Below are 27,517 nucleotides of genomic sequence, written 5' to 3' on the forward strand. Positions count from 1 at the left end.
AGAGTTGTGTGTCCTTATTCTAAAAGTCAGCAGCTACAGTATTTTGGAGCTCCTCTCAGGTTAGTATTTGACTGAACTTCTACTTTGAAGATTGTTAAGCTGCAATATATTATCCTTCCCTCCCTTTTTATTTTTTTATTGGAGTGGGGGGAGGGGGTTTAATACTGCTTTACATTGTTAGTCTCTATAGTCTTTATTATCCATGTTTCTTGATATTTTCATTTTAGTTGCATTGAATTATGGGATTTATAAGCAAGACCTTCCAGCTCCTGAGGAGAAACCCAAAATAGTTGTTTTTGCGGATATGGGCCATTCCTCTTTCCAGATAACGGCCTGTGCCTTCAATAAAGGCAAATTAAAGGTATGATTTTAGGAAATTAAAAAAATCTATTTGTCTTTAAATAAGGCCAGACCTCTTCTCGGCCAATAACCTCGCAAAATATTGTTTCTTAGGTTCTTGGGAGAGCATTTGACCCGTATCTAGGAGGAAGGAACTTTGATGACAAGCTAGTGGAACATTTTTGTGTCGCGTTCAAGACTAAATATAAGTTGGATGTAAAGTCCAAAATCCGGGCTCTTCTGCGTCTTTATCAGGAGTGTGAAAAGCTGAAGAAACTGATGAGCAGCAACAGCACCGATATCCCTCTTAATATTGAATGCTTCATGAATGATATAGATGTGTCTGGGCGTATGAGCAGGTGAGACTTTCTTCTTCTTTCTTCTTTCTTCTTTCTTCTTTCTTCTTTCTTCTTTCTTCTTCTTTCTTCTTTCTTCTTTCTTCTTTCTTCTTTCTTCTTTCTTCTTTCTTCTTTCTTCTTTCTTCTTTCTTCTTTCTTCTTTCTTCTTTCTTCTTTCTTCTTTCTTCTTTCTTCTTTCTTCTTTCTTCTTTCTTCTTTCTTCTTTCTTCTTCTCCCTCCTCCTCATAATTGGTGTGTACCTTTCCAGATTTGAGTTTGAAACCCTCTGCGCTGACATTATACAAAGAATTGATGCTCCTATGCATTCACTGATGGAACAGATTCAGCTTGGAGTTGAAGACATCAGCTCAGTGGAAATCGTAGGAGGTGCTACCCGTATTCCGGCTGTCAAGGAGAGGATTGCTAAGTTCTTTGGGAAAGATGTCAGCACCACTTTGAATGCAGATGAAGCAGTTGCAAGAGGCTGTGCTTTACAGGTAATGGCTTCTGGTGTTTGACCCCCTCAGATATTCTGTTGTTTCATGGATTGTATGGATAGGTTTTTGGAATAAAGGTTTGGTTAGCATCTTTTAAAACCTTATGACGGAAGCTGTATTGCTAAATGGAATATGTACTCTTTTTAGTTCCGAAAGTGTAATTTAAACTAAACCCTAGGGGGTGTGTGTGTGTGTGTGTGTGTGTGTGTGTGTGTGTGTGTGTCTAATAAACTTAGAAAAGATTAAGCTCTCTGATTGTTACTGATTTAAAACCCACTGAAGAGAAAGTGATTAGTTTGTTCAGCCAATCCGATTACTAGTCTTATGCTGGCCATACACTATACGAAAAATCGGCCGAAAAATCGTTCGTATGGACACTTCGTTCGTTTTTCGGCAAGTTAGTGGGTACAAATCGATAATCGTTTGTGACGTTTTTGTGGGAAAAAAACGAACGGCATGTTTGGAAAATTTCTGCCGAACGTACGATAAATTGCAAGGTTAATGTGTTTCCCGTCCGAACTGCCTGTACTAGGTATATGTAAAAAAACGAACACAAAATTATTTATTCATGTCCACTGAACAGATTATCGGACATTATATGATGGCACGATCGTTTGCGGTCACGGTCGAACGTTCGTTTTTCGAAAATGGGTTCGGCCGATTTTCTGTATAGTGTATGGCCAGCATAACTCCCATTAGCAAAGTTGGATTTTGGTTTTGGAAGTATTGGTATTTGATGCCAATACTTTTCTGCGCAGCTCTTGGCCTGAAAGTGCCATATGCAGCCACTCCATTCCAGCACAGGTGAAGAAGTGTAAGATGCGTTTTGGTGATGTACAATACCAGCCTCTACAACCATTCCTCATACATCATGTTGCTTCAGCAACAAGAGTGCAAATATTGACCCATGGATGCATTTTTAGCCCTGAAGTACATCCTACTCTCTTCTCTGATCAATGACCTCTTCATCCTAAGACTGAGTGCTGTTGCATTGATGATTGGGTTAATGGAGATGGCAAGGTGATGCTTTCTTGGTACAAAAGATAGCTATTGTATGATATGTTAAAGTGGATGTAAACCCAATGTCATCCTTTCTAAACTGCTGCCATAGGGGTTATCTATAAGGATATACATGTCTCCTGCATGTATCTTTACCTGTCAAATGTCTCCCCTCTGTCTATATAATGAGAGCTGAAAAACTGCAGATATGTGGGTGGGTCTGTTGTCTGGAGCTCGGTGGGTGGAGTCGTGATGTCAGTAGACTCCCCGCCCACCTCTACACTTCCCTTGTCAATATGCATTTTCCCCTGTTTATTTCTTACACTGAACTTCTGCTATGATCTAACATCCAGTGAAAAGACAGGAAAGTAACCACATGACTTCAGCATGCCCAATTATGCTGAGGTGTGGAACATCCAATCCTAGCAGAGCAGCAAAAGAAAGGAGTGGGGGAGGGAATTAAAAAATAATGCATGTCTTGGGCTAGTGCACAAGATATGTAAATCACCTGTCACTCACAGCAAGGGGGAGGATTTGATAAAGTTTTTCTGTTTGTCAAGTTTTATCTCACTGAACAATAAAAGAGGATTGCTCAGAGATGGATTAACTCTTTGTGGCAAGACTGGGCTCAAATGATAGGAAATCTTATACTCTATATTATGACATTAAAAAAAATTTGGGTTTACACCTACTTTAAGGGATTAGAAGATGTTTGAAGTTGGCTTTTGATGTGACCTTTTTGGAGTATTTTACTGTAACCGTGTGTGTGTTTAACTTTTTTTATTTATTTTTTAAAGTGCAATACAAGTCTGTTTTTGGGCAGAGCAGGAGAACAGGGTGTTTTCTGTTTTGAGATCCGTGCTCATTTTCTGTACCTCTGGGTCTTTTATACTCCTGATATCTCCCCTGCCCTCCAAAGCAACTAACCTAACACAGATCATGTCTGTTTAGAAGCTTCCCTGGTTGTAACAGCCAGGACATTTCGGCTCTGAAACAGAGTGACAGTCCTCATCTCTTATGGGATGATTTGACAGAGGAGAGTAGCTGTTCCTTGATCGCCTCTGCATGCTGCCATTCAATTGCGTACCATAATCTCAGGCTCCATTGAGGAGCAGGAGAGCCCCAGAACCACTACAGGAGTTCGGTGGAGGAGGCTCTCTAGCTTTAGGGGTTAGGACCTTCAGTGTGCTGTGAAAGCCGGTCACCAGCTGATTACATCTGTTGATATTTTTGTTGAGAAAATTCATGAAATGGCAATCCTCTTCCTCCTTTTCGTCTTTCGTCTTTCTTCTGTCTTTCGTCTTTCTTCTGTCTTTCGTCTTTCTTCTGTCTTTTGTCTTTCTTCTGTCTTTGTCTTTCTTCTGTCTTCGTCTTTCTTCTGTCTTCGTCTTTCTTCTGTCTTCGTCTTTCTTCTGTCTTCGTCTTTCTTCTGTCTTCGTCTTTCTTCTGTCTTCGTCTTTCTTCTGTCTTCGTCTTTCTTCTGTCTTCGTCTTTCTTCTGTCTTCGTCTTTCTTCTGTCTTCGTCTTTCTTCTGTCTTCGTCTTTCTTCTGTCTTCGTCTTTCTTCTGTCTTCGTCTTTCTTCTGTCTTCGTCTTTCTTCTGTCTTCGTCTTTCGTCTGTCTTCGTCTTTCTTCTGTCTTCGTCTTTCTTCCGCCTTTCTTCCGTCTTTCTTCCCATTGTGTTTTTTTATTTAATACCACCTTTTATCTGGAAAAACCCTGTTTGAGTTCAAATCTAATGTTTACCTGTTCAAATATGTCAAAAAGCAACAATTTCCATGACATGTACTTGTTCACATGACTGTATATTGAGCTTATTGTTTCAACTGTTTTAAAACTATATCTATTGTGGTCCATCCAATGTGTGAATGAATACTTGTTCTTTTGCAGGAGAAGGCTTTAAAGTTTTTACTATTTTCTTATTGTTTTGTGCAGTGTGCCATTCTGTCACCGGCCTTTAAAGTCCGAGAGTTTTCAGTGACAGATGTAGTACCTTATCCCATCTCCTTGAAGTGGAGCACTGAAGCAGACGAGGCTGAAGGGTAAGAAGTGCTGACTTCCCAACTCATGTATTTTTTTTTTTTTTTTTTTTTTTTTTTTTTTTTTACATTTAGTCCAGACACTTCTCTTCAGTTCTATTAAAAAAAAAAAAAAGTCAAAAACCTCTCTTCAGGTAGAGCAGTTCCGGGAGTCTAAACATTTACATCTAAAGACACACAAAAGCAAAATTGCCTAATTCAGTCTTTTATAAAGTGCCATTAAGTTCTATGAACTACCCATGACAAAGACTGAATTACGCAATTTTAGCTTTTTTGTGTCCTTTTATACATATTGTTTGCTGTTTCTATAATAATCTAAAAATGCCAGTGGTATCCTATTTTAACTAATGTGAGTAGAACATCTGCAAGGCAAAGTAATTGCTTAGTTTCCATTTTTATAACTGTCTTGCTACTACAGTATAAATACTGGCATTCTTTGTAACATGTGGAAGAATTGGTTTTTGCTGGTATTGCATTAAACTTAAATGCTAGGCAGATAAGGCAATACATTAGCATTTCTGTTATCAATAATACATTATGTGGTGTGTTTTTTTTGTTTTGTTTTTTTTCCCCTGGAGTTGAGCTGAAAGCAGTCAAAATGTTTATGGTAGACCGGTCTACCGTATCCTCACTTGCTTGGTGTAGGTTTCTGCATGTGTCTACTGGGCTGAAATCCATCATTCTGTGGTTTTACAATTGTCAAATTATCTGATGCCAGGCAGACCAGAAAATAGTGATTATTTTATCCAGTGTTTGTTTGTTGTTGTTGTTTTTGTTTCAGAATTCATGAAGTCTTCAACAGAAACCATGCTGCTCCTTTCTCAAAGGTCCTTACCTTCTATAGAAAGAATCCATTTCAGTTGGAAGCCTTTTATTCCGATCCCACTACAATTCCTTATCCACAGCCTAAGATAGGTATGGGGTTCCCAGCAATGCTTTAGGCAATGCAGATCTTAAAGTGTAGAGCTTTTTGGCTATTTTGTTACATTTGTTTTCTATATGTAGTGTAATTTTTATTGCTTAAAGAACTAGACCTCATTTTACCAATGATTTGGTTTGGTGCAAAGGTCTGAATAATTGTAATTGTAGGGGGATTCGCCCTCTCTATTTGTCCTATTTAATATTATTATTGAAAATCAAAAATTTTGGATTATTCCCAGAAAATTAATAGAAGGGAATTTTCCAATGGGGACACTAGTTACGGTGACCTGGGGGTCCCCAAGAGATTACCTTAATTTGCAAGGATTTCCTGTTTTGACTATGGGACAGGAAGTGAAGGTAAATCTGGATGCAAAAAAAAATAAAATCTGACTGGGGTTATTATCATCCCTTACTCTATATAAAATGAAGAAAAAAAGTTTTTTGGCTATATTTCTACTTTAATGACCTCCCATGGTGTCTGGATAGTTTTAGGTTTAAGGTTTAACACCACTTGACAGAGCCAGTGGTATAACACTGGTAATCTTTTTTAGCAGTTTGAAAGAGTGGCACTCTTATCACGATGGTAAGGGTTGCATTTTTCCTAGTGACCCAGCGCTAGCCCCCCCCCCCCCGATGTAAAGAGATTTTTTTTGCCATTGACTCCCCCATCCCCCCCCCCCCCAATTTAGATTCTGTAAGGGTTCCCCAAGAAACGAAAATTATTTTACGGGGTTCCTTTGGAGAGGCTGTGAACCGCTGCTTTAGTCTGCATGCCTGCATATGCTTGTTGTCAGCCACTTGCTAAGTAGGGAAGGATGACAATCCTGTGCACGAAGCTTCAAAAAACAAACCAACAGTAACAGCTCCCGTATTGTTTCTTCGGTTCCCTCAAGTAACAGTCATTTCCTTACATTATTTTTTTCAACAGGCCAGTTTGTGGTCCAGAACATTTCTGCTACTAAAGGCGAGAAGGCAAAAGTGAAGGTGAAAGTTCGGATCAATACACATTGCATTTTCAGTGTCTCCATAGCCTCTGTTGTAGAAAAGGTGGAGGTAGAGGACACTGAAGATCAGTTTGCAGAGAGTTCTCAAGATGTTAGGAATCAGGACATGTATACTGTGGAAGAGGATGTAAGTATTTCTGTACAGGTATAAAGTAAATGTAGTTAATGGGATGATTGTAGTTTTTGAGTGTCTTGTGTGTATTGTTTTACTGATCATTATGGGGGCATGGATCCCGACTATCCTGGAATTACTTTAGTCCTTTGACTGTGTGAATGGTGCCTAGAGGACTACCCTTCAGGCTGATCCTCTTTATACTTGTAGTAGTAGTATTATCACTGGCTGGTTAATCCTATTTACTCTTCTCTTAGGTTCTCATATCCCCTTTTAACATCTCTTTGTGCCTGGGTTTTTCTTTCAGAAGAATGTCCAGCAAGACCATGCAGAAGCTGGAACACAGCCCCAGGTACAAACTGATGTACATCCCCCTCCTCCACCCGAGCCTACCAGTGGTGAACACAAAGTGACTGACACTGAAAAAGTGAGTGATTTTATTAACTAATGTGCTTATCTCTGCCTAATGTAACATTCCAGATAATAGCCACTTTCCAGTTGTGCTGTCAAAATAAAAAAAAGTAATGTGTAATCTTTAGCCTAGTAATATGGCTGTCACAATTCAGTGAATCTCTCATGAGAGACAGCTGTTTATTCTTGTGACAGTTTTTCTCCAGACCTGGTTTTAACATGACAAGCAAAGGAAATTTCAGATTAAATCAGATTAAATCTTTAACTCACCCAGATTATAAAGGTTTTATTGATTCTGTACATTGACATTCACAACTGAACAAATGGCTAATTGAATATGTGTGCCTCGGGGAGGGGGGGGGGGGATTTGGAGAGCACATCATTAACAAAGGTGCTTGTTTTCAATAAAAAAGAAAATCCTATTTATAAGTAAAAGTGATCATATGAAAAGGAGGGAGAGTTTATTACATCTATATATGTAGTCTTGCTGAACCATAATTTTCCAGGTCAGTAACATCTGTGCCCTTCTTCACTTGTCAGATCCAAGGACTATGACGTCTGGACTGACACCTGATGTAGATCAGGGCTCTTCTCTGCTCAGATGATTTTTCCCAAAATGTACTGACCACAAACTATGCTAAAAAAACTGGCCCTTTCACTATGAGACAAACCCAGCAGAGCTTTCCCTGTAAAAGACAGTAAGTACCTTTTTTCCCTCTGCCCACAAGACAGAACACTACTAATGTTATGTAATGAGTGGAGGCCAGAGGAAGAAACCAGTGCAAGCAGCAGGACCCAGGAGATGACAATTACTATAAACGTCAGTTACCCTGTAGCCTTTAGGGAAGGAGCACTTAAATCTTGGCAAACCACAATTGTAGATGTTTGTATAGTGTTTTTATATCTCTTGGGAAATGTTTTTTGAGGGCTTTTATTTATTTTAGGAAAATGAAAAGAAGAGTGATAAACCTCCTGAAGCCAAGAAACCAAAGATTAAAGTGAAGAATATTGAGGTGCCTATTGAAGCAAACTTTGTGTTGCAACTAGGGAAGGATTTGCTCAATATGTACATTGAGAATGAGGTGAGTAGGAGGAAATAAAAAAATTAAATATAACACACACACAGTATCTCACAAAAGTGAGTGCACCCCCCACATTTTTGGAAATATTTTATTATATCTTTTCATGTGACAACACTGAAGAAATGACACTTTGCTACAATGTTTAAAGTAGTGAGTGTACAGCTTGTATAACAGTGTAAATTTGCTGTCCACTCAACACACAGCCATTCATGTCTAAAAGGCCATGGGTGCTCAACCAGTGGCCCTCCAGCTGTTGCGAAACTCCAAGTCCCATCATGGCTTTGACATTGCAAGTCATGTTTGTACCTGTTAGCCTTGCAATGCCGATGGGACTGTGCAACAGCTAGAGTGCCCCAGGTTGAGCAGGCATGGCCTAGGCTATTAGAAGATTGCCAAGACCCTGAAACTGAGCTGCAGCACGGTGGCCAAGACCATACAGCGATTTAACAGCACAGGTTCCACTCAGAACAGGTCTCGCCATGGTTCACCAAAGAAGTTGAGTGCACGTGCTCAGCGTCATATCCAGTGGTTGTCTTTTGGGAAATGGACGTATGAGTGCTGCCAGCATTGCTGCAGAGGTTGGAGGGGTGGAGTGTCAGCCTGTCAGTGCTCTGACCATACACTGCACACTGCATCAAATTGGTCAGCATGGCTGTCATCCCAGAGAAGGAACTCTCTTTTAAAGATGATGCACAAGAAAGTCTGCAAACAGTTTGCTGAAGACAAGCAGACTAAGGACATGGATTACTGGAACCATGTCCTGTAGTCTGAGACCAAGATAAATGTATTTGGGTCAGATGGTGTAAAGCGTGTGTGGTGGCAACCAGGTGAGGCGTACAAAGACAAGTGTGTCTTGCCTACAGTCAAGCATGGTGGTGGGAGTGTCATGGTCTGGGGCTGCATGAGTGCTGCCTGCACTGGGGAGCTACAGTTCATTGAGGGAACCATGAATGCCAACATGTACTGTGACCTAAAATCTCCTTTAGCGCTGAGATAGGAGGATTGGATTGGAGTAGGGCTTATTGTCTCCTTTTTGTTTATGTACTGTGACCTACTAAAGCAGAGCATGAACCCCTCCCTTTGGAGACTGGGCCACAGGGCAGTATTCCAACATAAAAACCCCAAACACACCTCCAAGACGACCACTGCTTTGCTAAAGAAGCTGAGGGTAAAGGTGATGGACTGGCCAAGCATGTGTCCAGACCTAAACCCTATTGAGCATCTGTGGGGCATCCTCAAACGGAAGGTGGAGGAGCGCAAGGTCTCCAACATCCACCAGCTCCATGATGTTGTCATGGAGGAGTAGAAGATGACTCCAGTGGCAACCTGTGAAGGTCTGAACTCCATGCCCAAGAAGGTTAAGGCAGTGTTGGAAAATAATGGTGGCCACACAAAATATTGACACTTTGGGCCCAATTTGGACATTTTCACTTAGGGGTGTACTCACTTTTGTTGCCAGTGGTTTAGACATTAATGGCTGTGTATTGAGTTATTTTGAGGGGACAGCAAATTTACACGGTTATACAAGCTGTACACTCACTACTTTACATTGTAGCAAAGTGTCATTTCTTCATGTTGTCACATGAAAAGATATAATAAAATCTTTACAGAAATGTGTGTGTATATGTATACAGCAAATGGCTAATCTTTTTTTGGTGCTAGTATTGATAGTTTAATACATTATGTAATGTTATTGGGGTACAATCTGAACATCTCATTCATGCTCCTCACGCTTTTTAGTTTGGCAAAAATGTAAAACCCAGTCGTGATTAAATACCACCAAAAGATAGTTCTATCTGTCTCGAAAAAGCAAAAGATTTAGTTTGTGTACAATGTTGCATGACCGCACAATTGTTATTCAAAGTGCGACACACTGAAAGCTGAAAATTTGGCCTGGGCAGGAAGGGGGTGCAAGTGCCTAGTATTCCAGTGGTTAATATATATTCTATAATGTGGTCTGCTGCTGGTTAAATGCATGTGCCCCAGGACTGCCAATTAGCTGACCAAATTAATATACGGACATCTCAAACCATCCTGCTGTAACAAGGGATGAGTTAATTGACTTGTGAAAATAAATTGCACATCCATGATTATGAGTCCTGATTCAATCAGGCGTCCAAAGCAATGGATGATCCTTTCTGAACACTTAAATAGAAACTCCTAAATCTGAAGTTTGATAAACACGGACTTGTTTTCATCATGCAGATTGAAATTTGCTTCATTGACCAGTTTACACATTTCCACTCTCCCTGCTGTGTCTTTTTTTTTTTTTTTATGTAATAGGTGTAGACACAAACCTGAGACTCAGCACCAGTGGCTGACTTCTTGTTCTGGTGAAAGGGTTACCGGGCCAGTTCTGTCTTTCCTTAGTAATTGCTGTTCTGGAGTTATTTCCAGTAAAATGTCATCATTTCAAGAGCTGGAGTTATTTCCAGTAAGATGTCATCATTTCAAGAGCTGGATTTGTCTGTACTCCTAAACTTGTTCAGCCATGTCCTCATTTTCACATTCAGCGATTAATATCCTGTAATTACTCCTGTGTTCTAGCAATGATAATTAGTAGCTTGGTGTAGAAGATTTAATCTTCCACATGCACCTGCCTTCTAAGAGTGATATGTGCCTCTGTGTGTACACACATCCTCAAATACAGAAAATTACTGCAGACAAGTAGCCCACTAAAAATGCTGTCTTCTGGTATTTGTAGGGTAAAATGATCCTCCAAGATAAACTGGAGAAGAATAGGAATGATGCCAAGAATGCTGTTGAGGAATATGTTTATGAATACAGAGACAGACTCTCTGGACCCTACAGCAAATTCATCTCTGAGGAGGTACGTTCATGTGCTGGTCATTCAAAATGATTTAGCCTAATGTGCAATGTTTGTTAAGTTTACATATCTGTCTAAATGTCCCTTCATGGTAAATATTGTTAATTTTATGGTTTATTATTATAATAGGACCACAGACAGTTTTCTGAGCTTCTGACAGCAACTGAGGACTGGCTATATGAGGATGGAGAAGATCAGCCAAGGCAGGTCTATGTTGAGAAACTAGAGCAATTAAAGGTAAATGTTCCTTGTTGGTGGGAAGTAACTAGTTAATGGACCTTGTCATTTTGTGTTTTATAAATGGTTATAAAGATTTAAATTTGCTATGGTGAGTTTTCATTTATGGAATTCTGTACTATTTTCTTAGTGTATCTAAATCCCACATTCTTTTGTTCTGGTTTAGATGGAGTAGTGGATGGGGTAAAACGGGTGGTTAACAGCGGTTTTAGTGTCCATCCTCCTAAAACATGGCACACAGGCAGGAACAGGACTTAACACGCTAATCTAACACTCCCTGTTAAACTCATGTGGATGCTGATCCAAATTCTTGGCTCATAGTCATGTCGGTACCATTTTAAAATTGCAGTTCAGCAAATGGGGGGGCGCGCAAGAGTCAGATCACCTCCCTTCCTGAATGGCTGCCTGAAGACTGCTGATTAGCCACGGATTGCTTTCCAGAGATGCTAGTATGAACTTAGGCTAGCATACAGCTCTTTAGTTCTGTCAATTTTAATACATATTGCCTATTATGAGTATCTTTTTAACCAATTTACATCTGTCCATTTGGGTTTTCTTTGTGTGGGTGTTTTTTTTTTTTTTTTTTTTTAATGCTTAAAAAAAAAAAAAACTGTAGTACTGAGGAAAGAAGATATTTTCCTACAAACTGCTGAACTTTTGGGTAGAAAATAGTAAAAGTACCCCTATACTGAAGATGTGTGGAGGCTGCTAATGCTGACAACTTGTGAAAATACTAGTTCCCTGACTCTCATGCTGTTTCAGTGGCTTCCGTACGTTCTTATCCTGGCCGCACAGTAGTAGATTTTCAGACCAGAATATTCATACGAACATTTGTACAAAAATTGTTTGCATTTTATGAATGGGTGGAATGTCGTTTGAGAATGTCACTTAACATTTGATTTAACAATTAAATGTTGTTCTTAAAGGAAAGTTCGTCTGAAAGTTCCATCCTGCTTCCTCAAATTTTCTAATCACTGGTCGCAAGTGAACGTTGATTTGATTCCATTAAGAATTATTCCATTTGAAAATCGACTGTTTCTAAATAAAAAAATGTTTTAACAGTCTAAACGTTCATGGCCATCCTTAGTCACCGGCTTGGTGCAAACATCCATTTAAGGACTTGAGTGTATTGGGTGGGTTTATGGATAGGTATGCTTGATCCAGGACCGTGTTTCTGCTAGATGCAGCGAGGCACTTAGTATTTTCAGAGGCAGCCTCTGTATTGCTTCTGGTACAATTCAAACTGGTTGTGTTCTGGAGGCTTGTCTTGCACATATTCCTTTCCCACTTGTAACCACTGTTTTCATTAATTTTAGAAATTTGGTTCTCCTGTCCATGAGAGGTATAGGGAATCGGAAGAGCGCCCAAAAGCATTTGAAGAACTTGGAAAGAGGCTGCAGCACTATGCAAAGATTGTAGATGAATACAAGTACCAGGTAATGTGTGTTTACAGATGTCCCACCTTATGACTAGTAGAAGGGCCCTTTGATTGTCTATCAACTTTATAATGTGACACTCAATCTTTACTGTCTTATAAGTGTTTGTGTTTTGTACAGAATGAGGCTTATCAACATATCAGCGCTGTAGACATGGAGAAGGTGGAAAAGTGTGTGCGGGAGACCATGGAATGGATGACTAATGCCATGAATGCTCAAGCTAAGCAGCAATTAAACCAGAATCTAGCAGTCTATACCCATGAGATCAAAGCGCAGCATTCTGTAAGTATCAGATTTTTATTTTCTTCAGTTAGGTCAGATTTACTTTTACTTGGCATCGTAGGCTGACACACACTCCTGTCTTTAGGGCCGGCGCCAGCAATAGGCAGGTCAGGCAGCTGCCTTAGGGCGCCCGGGTACAGGGACGGCAAATTCCAGATCCCCAGCCACCTGCTGAGGATTTGGGTTTTTAATTATTATTATTATTTATTATTATTATTATTTATTATTATTAAATTTATATATCTATTTATTTTTAATCCAGCATTTAAAAAAAGAAATTAAAAAAAAAACACTAAAACTTCCACCCTGCACCCCATAGAAGAGAGGGTGCAACATGGAAGCTTTAGTTCTCCTCCTGCTATTTAGTAGGCAGGCTGCTGTCAGTGTGAAAGAGCCAAAGGGCAGAAGGCAGGCAGGGCGATGAGTATGTACTGCTGTCAGAGCGGATCCAATGAGGCAGAGGAAGGCAGAGAGGTGAGCGGATTCCCATGTGTGCAGGGAGGCGGCAGGGGACCCGTGCCAGACTGCAAGGAGGTGTGCGCTGGCTGTGCACGCTGAATTCAGGCCAGCGGGGGAGTAGGTTGGGATGGAGGAGGCTCCCCGCTCTTTGCCGCTACTGCTACCAATGATTCGGATGGAATCTTGTCATGCCTGCCCCTAGTGACAGCTAACCCACCCTGGTTGCTGCAGATTCCTCCACTGACATCTGGAGGAGGAACTGCTGGACTGGTGAGAACTGAGGGGTTGGTATACCTAAGGTGTGGGTGTGTGTTAGGGGAGAGTGATCAGGGTGGGGGGTGTATGGGGAGATGTGATCTGGAAGTTTGCTTATAGAGGGAACCCAGCTATTGGAGGTTTTAGTTGGCCTCACCTGCCAGCTGTCTATGGCCAGTGAGGGAAGCCGAGGAATACATAACCCCACCCCCTCGTTACACACTGCAGTTTAGTGGAAGTTCAGCTTAGCTCCACTGGTGTTTTCACTGGTGTGTGACGTCCTTCACGCCGTGCCCCATCACATTACAGGCACAATGTGAAGGGGGTGCCAGCTCGGTTTTGGACAGGTAGTAGCAAGAGAATGGTGAGGATGGGTTGGGGGCAGCAAAATGCATCTTCGCCTGATGTAGACAAAAATCCTTGCACCGGCCCTGCCTGTCTTGCCCTGCAAAGAACGATAGACTATGGCTCCTTTTAAGAAAATTTGCCATATGCACCTTAATTTTTCTCTCTCTGCTCAGAAAACTAATTCCTGAAGCTGGATATACAGTCTGTGCACAAATGCCTTGAAAATCCACTCTGAAATCGCAACAAATACACTGTGCTTATAGGTGTAATTGCAGACTTGTGTCTGACTTGGGTAAACACAAGTTTATGTAGGAAGTAAGGTTAAGTTCACACTTGAGAGAATTTGTAAATCTGACACTCGAACAAATGTGCTTCTAGCATTAACTTTTGTGGTTTTTCATGCAGTTTTCAGGTGCATTAACCACTTCAGCCCCGGAAGATTTGGCTGCTCAATGACCATTTTTTTGTGATAGGAACTGCGTCGCTTTAACTGACAATTGCACGGTCTTGCAACATTGTACCCAAACAAAATCCTCCTCCTCCCTCCAAATCCCTGATCTGCCCCTCATCACGCGTGGCTGGTGGGCACCCCAGCAGTGCAGTGAGCGTGCGCCTGCTATCCCGCTTAAAGGGACCGATGTACAGCAACGATGGTTTGCGGGATCATGACGGCGGCTGGTCGGCAAGCAGTTAGACACCCTCCAAGTTTGTTTATTTATCCCCCACCTCACTATTTGCTAAACTTTTGTCAAGCATGCGGTAAACCCTACAGGCCTATTTGCTAAGCGTTATTATATATTTGAATGGAAGGAGCTGACAAGCTTCAGCTAATCCCAGACTCGACATGTAGCTTAATTTTTGCCACATAGTGATGCAAATGCTAATTGTTTTTCAAATGTGCACAGCTCTGTTTGCTGTCCATATTATCCTTTTTTGTAGGCTGCTTAGCTAGGCATCCAGGGAACAGCAAAAACACATTCCAAACTCCTGTTACTAATGCCAGTGTGAACAGGGCCTTTATCTCTCATGATCAGGATGAAAACCTCAATAAAAGCACATTTTATTAGTCAAAGGATTACAATCTGTCAGGGTTTGCTGTAGTTGGTGTACATTGGTGGGTTATTTATTTATTTATTTTTTTCTTTCTTATTTTCTGTTCTGTTATGACACTGGGACTTTAACCAAAACTACGTACCTGTACATCACTTTGACAAAGTGGTTGTACCGGGGGGAAGCTTGCAGGTGCAGGCTTCCCTTCTGAACCGTTTTTTTTTTTTTTTTTTTTTTTTTTTTTTTTTTTTTTTTTAGAGCTGGCGGTTTTCTGGGAGACCCTGGAGACCTGGGTGGCCAGCCGGCACATCCGCTAGCTGGCCGGAGTCCCGAACAAAGCCGGAATCGTCTTCGATTAGGTCTCCGATTTGTAGTAACCCAGAAGTGACGTTACTTACAGTTTACTCAGCTGCCAAGTGGGCCAATTTTAAAAAGTCCAAAGTATTCCAAAATGCAGATTTTGGTGTTTTTGAATACTTTTAAGTATTGGGGTAAGAATTTGGGGTCTTTTAAACCCAGATCCCTCCATAAAGAATACCTGTCACTGCCTATTACTGTCACAGGGGATGTTTACATTCCTTGTGACCGCAATAAAAGTGATCAGATTTTTTTTTTAAAGACCGTATATAAAAAAAAATTAAGGGGGGAAAAATAAAAATGTAAAGCTCCCGCGTGTTTGCGCACCAAACTTTAAACTGGTAACCGCTTAAATTTTTTTAAAGTCAAATTTTTTTTTGCCGCCATTCCACGAGTGCGTGCAATTTTAAACCGTAACATGTTAGGTATCTATTTACTCGGTGTAACATCACCTTTCACAATATGCAAAAAAAAGGGCTAACTTCACTGTTTTTAGTTTGTTTTAAATTGCGTTGGAAAGACCCCTGCGCAACTACCGTGTGACATGAAATATTGCAGGGACTGTCATTTTATTCTTCAGAGTCTTTACTAAAAAAAAAATGTATGTGTGTTTGGGGGTTCTAAGCAATTTTCTAGCAAAAAAATACTGATTTGAACTTGTGTCAAAAATAGGCATTATCCAGAAGTGGTTGAACAGTAGGATATTTCCCCAGTAGGGGACACGCTAATATATCTCAAATAGGTTCTAACTCTTCCTCACTATGTCCAAAGCTGGAAAAATATAAATTGTGGTCAGAGTTCGACTTTGGTATTTCTTTACCAGTGTTCCCAGTACTCACACTGATTGTTGGATGATTCTTTTGTTTATAGTATGGAGTATGCAGCAGAAGTATTGGAAACCAATGCAGGGTGAGCTGAAGCTATAGCTAAAGTCTCAGTATTTCTACTTCTGAGACCTGAGAATAGGATAGTGGTTGAGCCAGCAAAAAAAATACCATTTTGGTGAACAAACACTTTGCTCCATGCTGCAAAATGATTTTCAACTAAGGTTGACTTATGTCTAGTGAAATATCAGGAAACTGAATTTTTTTTTTTTCTGTCTCCTTTTTTTTTTTTTTTTTTTTTTTTTTTTTAGTCTTTGGACAGCACCTGCCATCATATAGTCACACAGCCGAAGCCTAAGGTAGAGTCACCAAAGTCAGAAAAACCTGTAAATGCTATGAACCACAACGAGGACATCAATTCAGAGAAAACAAAACGGTGCCCCCTTCTCAGCAGAACGGAGAATGCCATCCAAATGAGAAACAAACCATTGACATGGACTTGGCTTAATGGAGTCTGACCCTCATTTCCTCTTACAGGGACTCGCAGGAATCTGTTCCTTGTTCTTTTTAGCTCATTGCATACACATTTGGAGTTGAAGATCTGTTCCCAAGGGTTTTTTAGTTTTTTGTTTTTGTCCTTTTTGTTCTGTTTCTTTATGATGTGACCAAACACTGTCTGTAAGACTATATATTATATGTATTTTTTTTTTATTTAAGTGTTATGTATTTGTTTGCACTGTATATTTAATGGCAAATGACAAGATTAAGAGATGCCTTGTAAATGGGGGGGGGGGGGGGAGTATAAAAAAACAAATTCCTGTGGAATTGTAAACTTCATATCGGGCTTCTTGTAGAATGAACCTTTGGAAGTACTGGAAACCTAATGACTGTTTGTGCTTTTAGAGGTAGTACTGCAGTGATTTGAAGAAGCACATTTCTCATTCTCATTTCTCATTTCTCATTTCACTTTTCATGCATGCCAGGAGGAGAACAAGCAAGTCTTCCAAGGAATGCCTTATAGTTCTTGCATACAGGCAGCCCCCGAGTTACGAACGACTTCTACTTACGACCGGCCTCAAATGCTTGCCACTTGTGCTCCACGCTGGTCCTGGATACCTCCGGACACACCCCACACTGCAGTACTGCATGGCCAGAAGAGCCCCAAATAACTTAAGCCCCCAGAACATCCCACATCCATGCACAGGTGGCAGTTACACTTACAAATGTAGTGTTCTGACTTTTGAACAAATTCCACTTATGAACAAACCTACTGTCCTTATTGTGTTCGTAACTCAGGGACTGCCTGTACTCCTCTCTTTTTTTTTTTTTTTTTTTTAATATATAACAAGCTGATTTTTCGGTGGAAAGTCAAAGGCAGAATTTTATTTTGGCACTGAGATTACATTTACACGCAGTTTAGTTTCTGGTTCATTTGGTTGAAAATGCAAAGTGAAAGATGTGCTTGATAGCATTGCGACTGTCTTAGAGCCTTCTAAGAACTTTAGTAATAAAGTTTCCAAATCAAACATTTGACTGTCATTTCTACTTCCCTGCAATGCATTGCTTAGCAATATTGATCCCATGAATGTGTTGTGAAAGTGAAATGTCTGGTGTCCTGTGCCATGTGCTGTGAGATTCACATGGCTCCATGGGGCATGTACCTATCGGGAACCATGAATCAGACTGAGACAGAAGTATAGTTAAATCACACTTGTTTATGCTTATTCTGTTTACATTGTTAATAGTCAAAACAAGCCAGAGTGCATAACCGGATCTGGTAGTCAGCCAAGCCAATGTCAGAGAGCCAGAGATAAAAGTAGTAGTACAGCAAGCAGGATCAGGAGCTAGAAGGAATGTCAGCCGAGCAAGTCTTCAACAGGAACGCAGGAGAAAGTCTCTGATGTTGGCGAAGGCAGAGATCAAGTGAGCTGGACGGCTTTAAGTAGGCAGGACTGACGAGCAGAATCAACAGCTGGTTAACTGGAGAGAGATGGGAGCTGGCAATTAGCTGACAGCTGAGCGGCCAGCTCAGAGAAGGAAGGGCTGAGCCCAGCACTGACAGTACCCCCCCCCCCCCCCTTAACAACCCCTCCGGGACCACTGGGCTTCAGGGGAAAACGTCTATGGAAATCATGGAGGAGGACGGGGGCATGTACATCCGAGGATGAGACCCAAGAGCGTTCCTCTGGACCGTACCCCTTCCAATGCACCAGGTACTGTATGCGCCCATGGAACCTACGGGAGTCAACAATGGATTGTACTCCTCATGATTCTCAACCTGTATAGAGTGAGGACGTGGCACCGAGGTGGTAAAGCGATTGCAGACCAAAGTTTCAATAAGGAGACATGAAACACATTGAGATGCGCATACTAGGAGGAAGGTCCAAGCGTAAGCCACTGGGTTAATCCTGCGAAGGATACGGAAAGGCCCAATAAAATTAGGTGCGAACTTCAAAGAAGGAACACTAAGTCGGAGGTTGCGAGACGACAGCCAGACTGTCCCAACCTGGTAGGAAGGTGCAGGCAGGCGTCTGTGGTCAGCATGGAATCTGTACCTATAGCATGTTGCAAAGCCTCTTGAACTTTTGCCCAAGTGGAACGAAGGCCACGGAGATGCTCCTCTAATGCAGGAATACTCTGCGGAACAAACGGGTCAGGCAACTTGGAAGGTTGGAAACCATAATTCACCATAAGCGGAGACAATTGGGAAGCAGAATTCAAGGCACTGTTGTGAGCAAACTCTGCCCATGGTAATAGGTCTGACCAGTTGTTATCATGGTCAGATATATAGCAATGTAAGAATTGCTCCAAGGACTGATTGGCTCGTTCTGTGGCCCCATTAGATTGTGGGTGATACGCAGAGGAGAAATCGAGCTGAATTCCCAACTCTGCACAAAAGGCTTGCCAGAATCGGGAGACAAACTGACTACCCCTGTCCGAGACAATGACCTTGGGTAGCCCATGTAAGCGAAAGAGCGCCCGAGCAAAAATGGAAGCCAGTTCCTTAGAAGTGGGCAGCTTCTAAGTGGAATACAATGACACATCTTTGAGAACCAGTCAACCATCGTAAGGATAACAGTGTTGCCTTGGGAGTTGGGTAACTTCACAATGAAATCCATAGACAGGTGGGTCCAGGGCCTCTCTCCATTGGGCATGGGTTGTAGGAAGGCCCACTGGAAGGTGTCATGGAGTCTTACTCTGAGCACACACAGAACAGGCAGCTACGAAGGCAGTTACATCAGCCCGTAGACTAGACCACCAGAATTATTGGAAATGGCCCAAACGAGTTGATTCTGCCAGGGTGGCCAGCTGCCTTGGGAGAATGGTAAGTCTGGAGCACGGCAGTATGGAGACTCTCTGGGACAAAGCAGTGGTCACAAGGTTTCTCAGGAGGAGCATGGACCTGAGCATTAAGAATTTTGTCACCCAAAGGAGAAGTAAGACTGGTGCGAACCGTAGCCAGAATACAATCAGGGAATCATAGGAACCGGACTCCAACTTTGAAGTGGAGGAACATTGTCGTGACAAGGCGTCAGCTCTTACGTTCTTGGTACCCGGGTAAGAATGAGACCATGTAATTGAAACTCCACAAGAAAGAGCCCATCGTGCCCTTCTGGGAGAGAGGCGCTTAGCCTCAGACAAGAATGTGAGATTCTATTGGTCAGTAAGAATGAGAACCGGCACAGTGGTACCTTCAAGGAGATGTCTCCATTCTGATAATTTCTTGGAAAAGTAGCACACGGATGCATAGCGCTCTCAGAGTTAGGACATTGAGACAGAAGGGCGCAACTCCAGTCTCAGAAGCATACACTTCTAGGATAAAAGGCAACCTAGGATCAGGATGTGCCAACACAGGAGCAGAACACAAAGGCAGCCTTAAGACTCTCAAAGGCCTTAATGGACTCGGAGACCCAACTCTGTGGGTTACCGTCCTTTCTGGTCATATCAGTCAGGGGCTTGACCAGAGACGAGAAGTTACGAATAAACTTCCGATAATAGTTGGCAAATCCCAGGAAACGCTGCAGAGGATGTAAACCCACGGGTCGGGGCCACTGTAGGACTGTCAAAAGTTTCTCTGGCTCATCGAAAAGACCAGCAGTGGACATGACAGCCATGAATTTACCTGTTCACAATGGAACTTGCACTTCTCCAGTTTACAATAGAGATTGTTTTCTCTTAGTTTCTGAACACACGACAGACATCTGTGTGGTGGCTCTCCAGGGACTTGGAAAATATGAGGATATCATCGAGGTAAACCACCACATATAACTGCAACAAATCTCGGAGGACATCGTTAATAAACTTCTGGAAAACTGCTGGGGCGTTACAAAGGCCAAAAGGCATTACGAGGTACTCATAATGGCCTGTTCTGGTATTAAACACAGTTTTCCACTCTTTGCCCTCCTTAATCCACACGAGATTGTATGCCTCTCTCAAATCAAGCTTCGTGAAAACCGTTGCTCCCTTGAGGCGGTCAAATAATGCTGTAATCAACGGAGTCAGGTAGGCATTCTTAATCCTGAAACGATTGAGACTCCTATAATCAATACAAGGTCTCACTTCACCGCTCTTCTTCACAAAGAAGAAACCAGCAGGAGACGAGGATTTGCGGATGAAATCTCGAGAATGCGTCTGCAACATACTCCTCCATGGCCTTATCCTCCAAGACCGACAAAGGGTAAACCCAGCCACAAGGGGCTATGGCACCAGGTTGAAGGTCAGTTGCGCAATCATAAGGCCGGTGTGGAGGCAAACTACCGGCTTGACCTTTGTCAAAGACATCGCTAAAATCGCGGTACTCCTCCGGCAGGGAGGAGAGTGAAGAGGTGCACAGGACCTTGGCTACCTTCTGGAAGCATGTCTCACTGCATTGTGGTGACCAGGAGAGAACCTCAGCACGGAGCCAATCAAAAGGGGTTGTGCCTCTGTAACCAAGGATAACCAATAACCAGCAGAAACCTAGGTGAGGAAATAAATTTTAATTGGATTATCTCATGGTGAAGAGCCGCTATGGCTATGGACAACGGAACTGTCTCATGAGTCATATGGGCAGGCTGTAGAGGTCTCCCGTCAAGAGCCTCAGTGGCAAGTGGAGTGTCACGCAGCTGCAGTAGAATCGAGTGCTGCGATACAAAGGCAACATCAATGAACAGGCCTGCAGCCCCAGAGTCGATTAGAGCCTGTATCTCGATGGACGGCTCAGCCACAGAAAGGGTGACCAAAACCAGAGGCTTATCCTTCTAGATAACTGGGGACAAAACACCACCTAAGGTCTGTCCATGACAGGACCTCAAGGTTCGGGCATTCCTTGGATGGGTAGGACAAGACTTCATAAAGTGACCTGCCTGGCCACAATAAAGGCACAAACTCTCCCTCCTCTTAAAGGTTCTCTCATCCGCAGAGAGACACGTGAAGCCCAAGTGCATGGGTTCATCTTCACTGGCCGATTCAGGACCAGGAGGCATGGGAGGTGAGGGAGGCACAGGTGGGACTGCAAAGCTCAGAGGCAAACGTACAGGAGGCTTTTGCAAGCGCTCCTTAAGAGAGTCTTTCTCTGAGTCTGGAGTCAATGAGGATGGCAAACGTGATCAACCTCTCCAGCCGCGAGGGCCTCATTGTTCCAAGCAACCTCTGCTGCCAGAGTATGGAATTCAATGGCGTAGTCAGCAACAGTTCTCATACTCTGGACATGAGGCACTTGGCAGCAGAAGCGGAGCGTGCGGGAACATCAAATACCCTTTTAAAGGAGGCCACAAAGTCAGGGTAACTCAAGACAACAGGTTTTTGCATCTCCCATAGAGGGTTTGCCCAGGCCAAGGCTCTCTCAGAAAGCAAAGATATCACGAAACCTACTTTTGCTTCTGTCCGTGGGAAACGCCTGGGGCAGCATCTTAAAGTAAATCTCAACCTGGTTGAGATACCTCTTATGGGGGTAATACTCGAGGTGGGTGCCTGCACAGAGACTGGCGCAGCAGCAGGAACGGCCTGCAACTCAGGTTATACCAGAGCTGCCACAATGGGAGTTTCCAGGTGAGCCGTGCGACTCAGGAGCGTTTGTAACGCTATGGCAAACTGATCCATGCGGTGATCTTGCTCATCCAATGTGGAAAAACTATTAGCAACAAGTGGATTGACTGTATGTTCTGAATTCATGGCCTTCGCCTACTATCGGGAACCATGAATCAGACCGAGACAGAAGTATAGTTAAATCACACTTGTTTAATAATAATAAGGTAAACAGAGTAAGCATAGTCAAAACAAGCCAGAGTTCAGTAACCGGATCGGGTAGTCAGCCAAGCAAATGTCAGAGAGCTAGAGATAAACATAGTAGTACAGCAAGCAGGATCAGGAGCCAGAAGGAATGTCAGCCGAGCAAGTCTTCAACAGGAATGCAGAAGAATGGCTCCGTGATGTTGACAAAGGCGAAGGCAGAGATCAAGTGAGGTGGACGACTTTTAAGTAGTCAGGACTGACAAGCAGAATCAATAACAGCTGGGTAACTGTGTAGAAAGATGGGAGCTGGCAATTAGCCGACAGCTGAGCGGCCAGCTCAGAGAAGGAAGGGCTGAGCCCAGCCCTGACAGCACCTTTCCTAAAGGATTAATGAACCGAAAAGGAGCGCACTCACATAGCCACATCCGTAAATTGAATAGCCACATCCGTAAATTGAGGGAATGAACAAGAAAAAAAAAAGGTGTACTATAACAGTAAACCTAGAATAAACACTATTGGGGGCATGGCCAAGATGGCGATCTGAGAGGACGCAGATCTCAGAGCTCTGCTGAAGATCCGTTGCTTTATCCGATCTGGTGATTCTCTACACCTAAAAACAGATAAAACAGCTCCGGATGCCATACAGAACGAGATACAGGGGGAAGAAACTTCGTTTTCCATCAGAGACGGAGATATCAACTTCCAAAGTTTCTTCCCGCGTGCAAACCTCTCCTGGCTGTGCAAGAAACATGGCGTCTCAGACGGACATGGAGGAACAGTCAGAAGTGCAGCAACTCGGCTTTCAAGAGGTAATGACTGCGATAGCCTCATGCCAAACTGCCCTGACCAATAAAATTGAAGCGGTACAACTAGACGTCAGTCTTATTAGACAGGACTTTGATAAGCTCCGAACGCGAGTGGCTGAAGCAGAGCAACGTGTGGGACTAGCAGAAGATACACTCACGGACCATACTGCGTCGCTCCGTATCCTACAAACGAGGGTCAGGGCGCTGGAATACAAAGTCGACGACGCCGAGAATAGGAGGAACAACCTCCGCCTCGTAGGTATGCCGGAGGGAGCGGAGGGAAAGAACCCCACTGTTTTCATGGAAGAGGTTCTGAGGGAGCTACTGCCGGCCGCGCAGTTTTCGCCGTACTTTACAGTGGAGCGCGCTCATAGAATTCCTCCTGTTCCGGGACCACCAGGATCTAACCCCCGCACCCTAATCTTTCGGGTACTCAACTTTCGAGATCGGGACGAAATACTCCGTGCAGCACGTAGAACGGGTGAGCTGAAATACCAGAACACCACCCTAATGTTTTTCCCTGACTTTTCACTGGAAACGCAAAAATTGCGTAGATCATTCGACCAGATCAAAGTGGGGCTACGAGCACGCAACATCAAATACAGTATTTTGTTCCCTGCCAAACTAAGGGTCCAGGATGGTGACGCAGTTAAATTCTTTACTGCGCCTCGGGATGCTGCCGCGTGGCTGGAATCCTTGCCTCTGCACCGCTAACTACAATATTCAAGATCATCTACCGCACACTCATGTGAGTTCTGAAGCACCCATGAAGAATTTTCTGTTTTTATTTTCTATGTTCTCCCTTTCTGTTTTTCTTTTGGGCAAAACTTTATGTCTACTCTACTGAGGAATCGTGCTAAGGGCTTTCCAGCCCTATATTTGTAAAAGGCGCGTGCCCATGTACCTGCAGGAGGTTGCATAGGGGGAGGTGCTGGTGACATTTTGCACTGGACCCATACTAGAGGAGCTACAAATGCAGCTTAGAGATCCTGTACGTGCACAGACATGTGAGCAACAGGAAATGTCTGCTGCTGATCTTTCGTCGCACTTGTGGGACTGCTGCGGGCTGGATGTCTCTGCCCTCACTCTGAAAGGCGCTTCATAAACACCATTATCCTATGCTCTCTATAGTTTGGAGATTGACACTCAGTTTAAGCTGGCTGTGCACGATTCCATAGTCACGGTACTGTCAATAACTCTGTAGCTGCAATCCAGCACTTTATCCTTGAACACGAGACAGAACACATAAACCAGTTTGCTGGCAATGACATGCTCGGATGGTTTAGGGGTGGCATAACTGATATGTGCTCTCTAAAGGAGGTGTATGGGCCACACTGGGATAGCTGCTGTTATGCCGTGGCGGTTCCAGAACTGTGATAACATTCTCGAGAGGGGGAGCTGCCTCCTACAACAGCCTGCAGGACATTGCTTTATGGTTGATTTGGCATTGAGGTGCATGGCTTTTTGGAGCCGAGTGTTGGGTAGATGGGGAGAACTGGAACTCTGTAACAACCGACCAGAGCCTTCTGAGTTAGTTACCAAGGAATAAAGCATACTCTGAGGCTCTGGAAAAACGCCTGAGATGGCTCATGGGTTGGCTGGTCGGGACTGTGTGATGTGTGGGTTCTGGCTAATCCATAAAGATGTTAACCATTAGTTCTTAATACTGTTTAAATGACTGTTTAGTAACCAAGATAAGTGCCCCTGGTTTACCAGGAGAAAATATATATGACATGAACCAGCAACTCTGTCGCCTTGAGAGGAAACACTCCACGCTACAGGTGCTCGCCCTCCTTTAAGTATAGTTGTTGGGGGTTCAGGGTATGAGGCATCCTCGGTTTCAGAGGGGGATGTGGGGAGGGGGGAGGGGACATCTGCTGTTGCAGAAGTTTAAGGCCTTTGAGCCTTTAGGTTTTCAAAAGGAGTTGCTCATTTGTAGTTGGAGTGTTACCGACTTAAGCAAACAATATATAGACGTAAACGAATTACACCATGTTTTTCCTAGACCCAAGTGGAACAATAAGATATGGCTGGGTGGGGACTGGCTGGGGGGAGGAGGTGATGTGCGGATCCTGCATACACGATTTCATATGAGAGGGAATGACTGATCTGTCCATTGTTTCGTGGAATGTCCGGGGCCTAAATTCAGCCACAAAAAGGACACTTGTTTTCAAATACCTACAAAAGCACAACCCACACATCTGTGTACTCCAAGAGACCCATTTGATAGGTAAACGTGTCTTGGGCCTCCGGAGGGCTTGGGTGGGAATTCACCACCACTCTACATACTCAAACTATGCGAGAGGTGTGAGCATTTTGATCCGCAGATCGCTTCCAATGCAGATCCTAGATGTAAAAACCGACCCGGGGGGCAGATTTGTCATTATTAATGCTACACTCTACGACAGATAAATGGTACTGGTGGGCCTATACCTTCCTCCTCCTGCCGAGGTACAACTCTTAAAGGATATAATGCAAATAGTTATGGGGTTCAATGTACCGGAAGTTTTTATTTTTGGTGACTTTAATTTGGTCCCATCACAGGAGCTGGACAGGTTGCGTGGGATGACCCGTGCCTCATCAGTATTGGGGGGATGGGCTGACGCGTGTGCTCTTACGGACGTATGGCGCCATTTTCACCCGGGCAAAAGAGAGTACACGTGTCACTCCACCTCTTACAGAGCGCTCTCACGCATAGATCTTGCATATGCGTCACCTGGGGCGCTGCGGTGGGTAGGGGCAATAGAGCATTTGCCTCGTGGCATCTCGGACCATGCACCTGTCTGCCTCAAAATCTCTTTAATGAGACCCCCAGGGTTGAGATTGTGGCGGCTGTCCGCTTTCTGGGCCAAGGATGAAAAAGTCCAAGAGTCAATGACGGAAAATATTTGTAATTATTGGAATGAAAATGGGGAATCTGCAAATGCCAATGTGTTATGGGACGCCTTCAAATCTAAGATGAGGGGGGAATACATTGCCCGCATATCTCTCCTGCAGAAGGAGGCTTCCAAGACAAGAGAGACACTGGAAAGAGAGACTGTTAGAAGGGAGGCAGAATATATTCAATCCCCCAGCGACACTAACTACCATAACTGGCAAACTACCTTACGGGAACTTTCCCTACATAATGTCGAGCAGACTAAAAAATCCATGCTATTCGCGAAGCAAAAAATATTTGAGTATGGAAATAAAAATGGGCGACTCTTTGCCTGGCTGGCAAAGAACCAGACAGCTTTCACCCACATAGCTAGTATCCGTAATACTAGTGGACAGCTACTTTCCTCCCCAGAGGCAATAAATGCCGAATTCTTTAAGTTTTTCAGAGAAGTGTACACCTCTAGGGCCCAATTCACGCCATTAGAACTGCAGGAATACCTGGACGCAATACCATTCCCATCCCTATCGGAAGAGCATAGAAACATGTTGGAGGGGGAGTTCTCTCTGGAGGAGGTCCAGGCTGCCATTAGCGAGTTACAAAGCGGTAAAACTCCGGGTGCAGATGGACTTCCAACAGAGTTTTACTCACAAAACGCTGAACTGCTTGCCCCCAGACTGAGATCCCTTTTCTCTGGCCTGCTGGAGACAGGGGCTCTCCCGGAGTCTATGGAATAGGCTATTATAGTTTTAATACCTAAACCTGGGAAGGACCCTCAGGAGTGTACTTCCTTCAGACCAATATCTCTACTTAACGTCGACGCGAAAATCCTAGCCAAAATCCTGGCCAATCGGCTATCGCTGGTAATTACCACAGTGATTCACATCGATCAAACAGGGTTTATGCCGGGAAAGGGCACCGACATAAACCTTAGACGCCTTTTCATGAATTTGTCGCTTAGTCAAGATGCAGTGGGGTCTCGGGTGATTGCCTCCCTCGACGCCGAAAAGGCGTTCGACTCTGTAGAGTGGTCCTATCTATGGGGGGTGCTACAACACTTTGGGTTTGGCCCCAAATTTGTCCAGTGGATACGGCTACTCTACAGAGCCCCAAAGGCTAGGGTGCGTACTAACGGCCAATTGTCGGATTTGTTTTCTCTGCACAGGGGCACCCGTCAAGGATGCCCCCTGTCCCCTGGATTATTTGTCCTGGCCCTAGAACCTTTGGCTATAATGATTCGCGAATCTCCAGAGATAAAGGGAATATGGGTTGGCACACTAGAGGAGAAAATATCCTTATACGCGGACGACGCTTTACTTTACCTGAATGACTCTGGTCCATCACTATCCACCGCCCTGGTGTTATTTGATCGGTTGGGCACGCTAGCGGGTATCCGTATCAATTGGAATAAATCGATCTTGTTCCCTCTGGATAGGTTGTCACAGGGCCCACACAGTCATACGCCACTCCAATGGGTCGATGAATTCAAATACCTTGGGGTTAAAATTTCTAGGGACGTCGGTCAATACTACAATCTGAATATGCTCCCCCTGCTTCGACTCCTGCGGGAGAAATGCCAGTCTTGGTCCGGACTTCCATTGAATCTAATAGGCCGAATAAATATTATTAAAATGATCATTTTACCTAAATTTAATTATTTTTTCCGCAACAGCCCAATCTGGATACCGCAGATCTTTTTTCAAGAAATTGATAAATGTATCACCTCCTTTATATGGGGTGGATCCGTGCCAAGACTGGCAAAGACTGCTCTGCGTGCACCTACAAATCTGGGGGGGCTAGCCCTCCC

The 27,517-nt window shown here is 43.4% G+C and overlaps 1 protein-coding gene across 1 annotated transcript in view; it reads left to right on the forward strand.

Annotated features, from left to right (window-relative positions):
* The window catches only part of HSPH1 (heat shock protein family H (Hsp110) member 1), a 34,032-nt gene extending 17,427 nt beyond the window's left edge, over positions 1–16,605 (forward strand). Inside the window, 14 exon segments of the mRNA XM_073613356.1 lie at positions 228–361; positions 454–698; positions 946–1,174; positions 4,108–4,214; positions 4,993–5,126; positions 6,061–6,263; positions 6,556–6,675; positions 7,604–7,741; positions 10,446–10,571; positions 10,698–10,805; positions 12,122–12,241; positions 12,362–12,523; positions 16,128–16,242; positions 16,245–16,605. Of these exon segments, the coding sequence (XP_073469457.1) occupies positions 228–361; positions 454–698; positions 946–1,174; positions 4,108–4,214; positions 4,993–5,126; positions 6,061–6,263; positions 6,556–6,675; positions 7,604–7,741; positions 10,446–10,571; positions 10,698–10,805; positions 12,122–12,241; positions 12,362–12,523; positions 16,128–16,242; positions 16,245–16,324 (2,021 nt within the window). The 3' untranslated portion in view covers positions 16,325–16,605.
* Positions 16,606–27,517: the final 10,912 nt, after the last annotated feature.

Source organism: Aquarana catesbeiana, linkage group LG02 (genome assembly GCF_042186555.1).
Source record: "Aquarana catesbeiana isolate 2022-GZ linkage group LG02, ASM4218655v1, whole genome shotgun sequence".
Classification (NCBI taxonomy): Eukaryota; Metazoa; Chordata; class Amphibia; order Anura; family Ranidae; genus Aquarana; species Aquarana catesbeiana.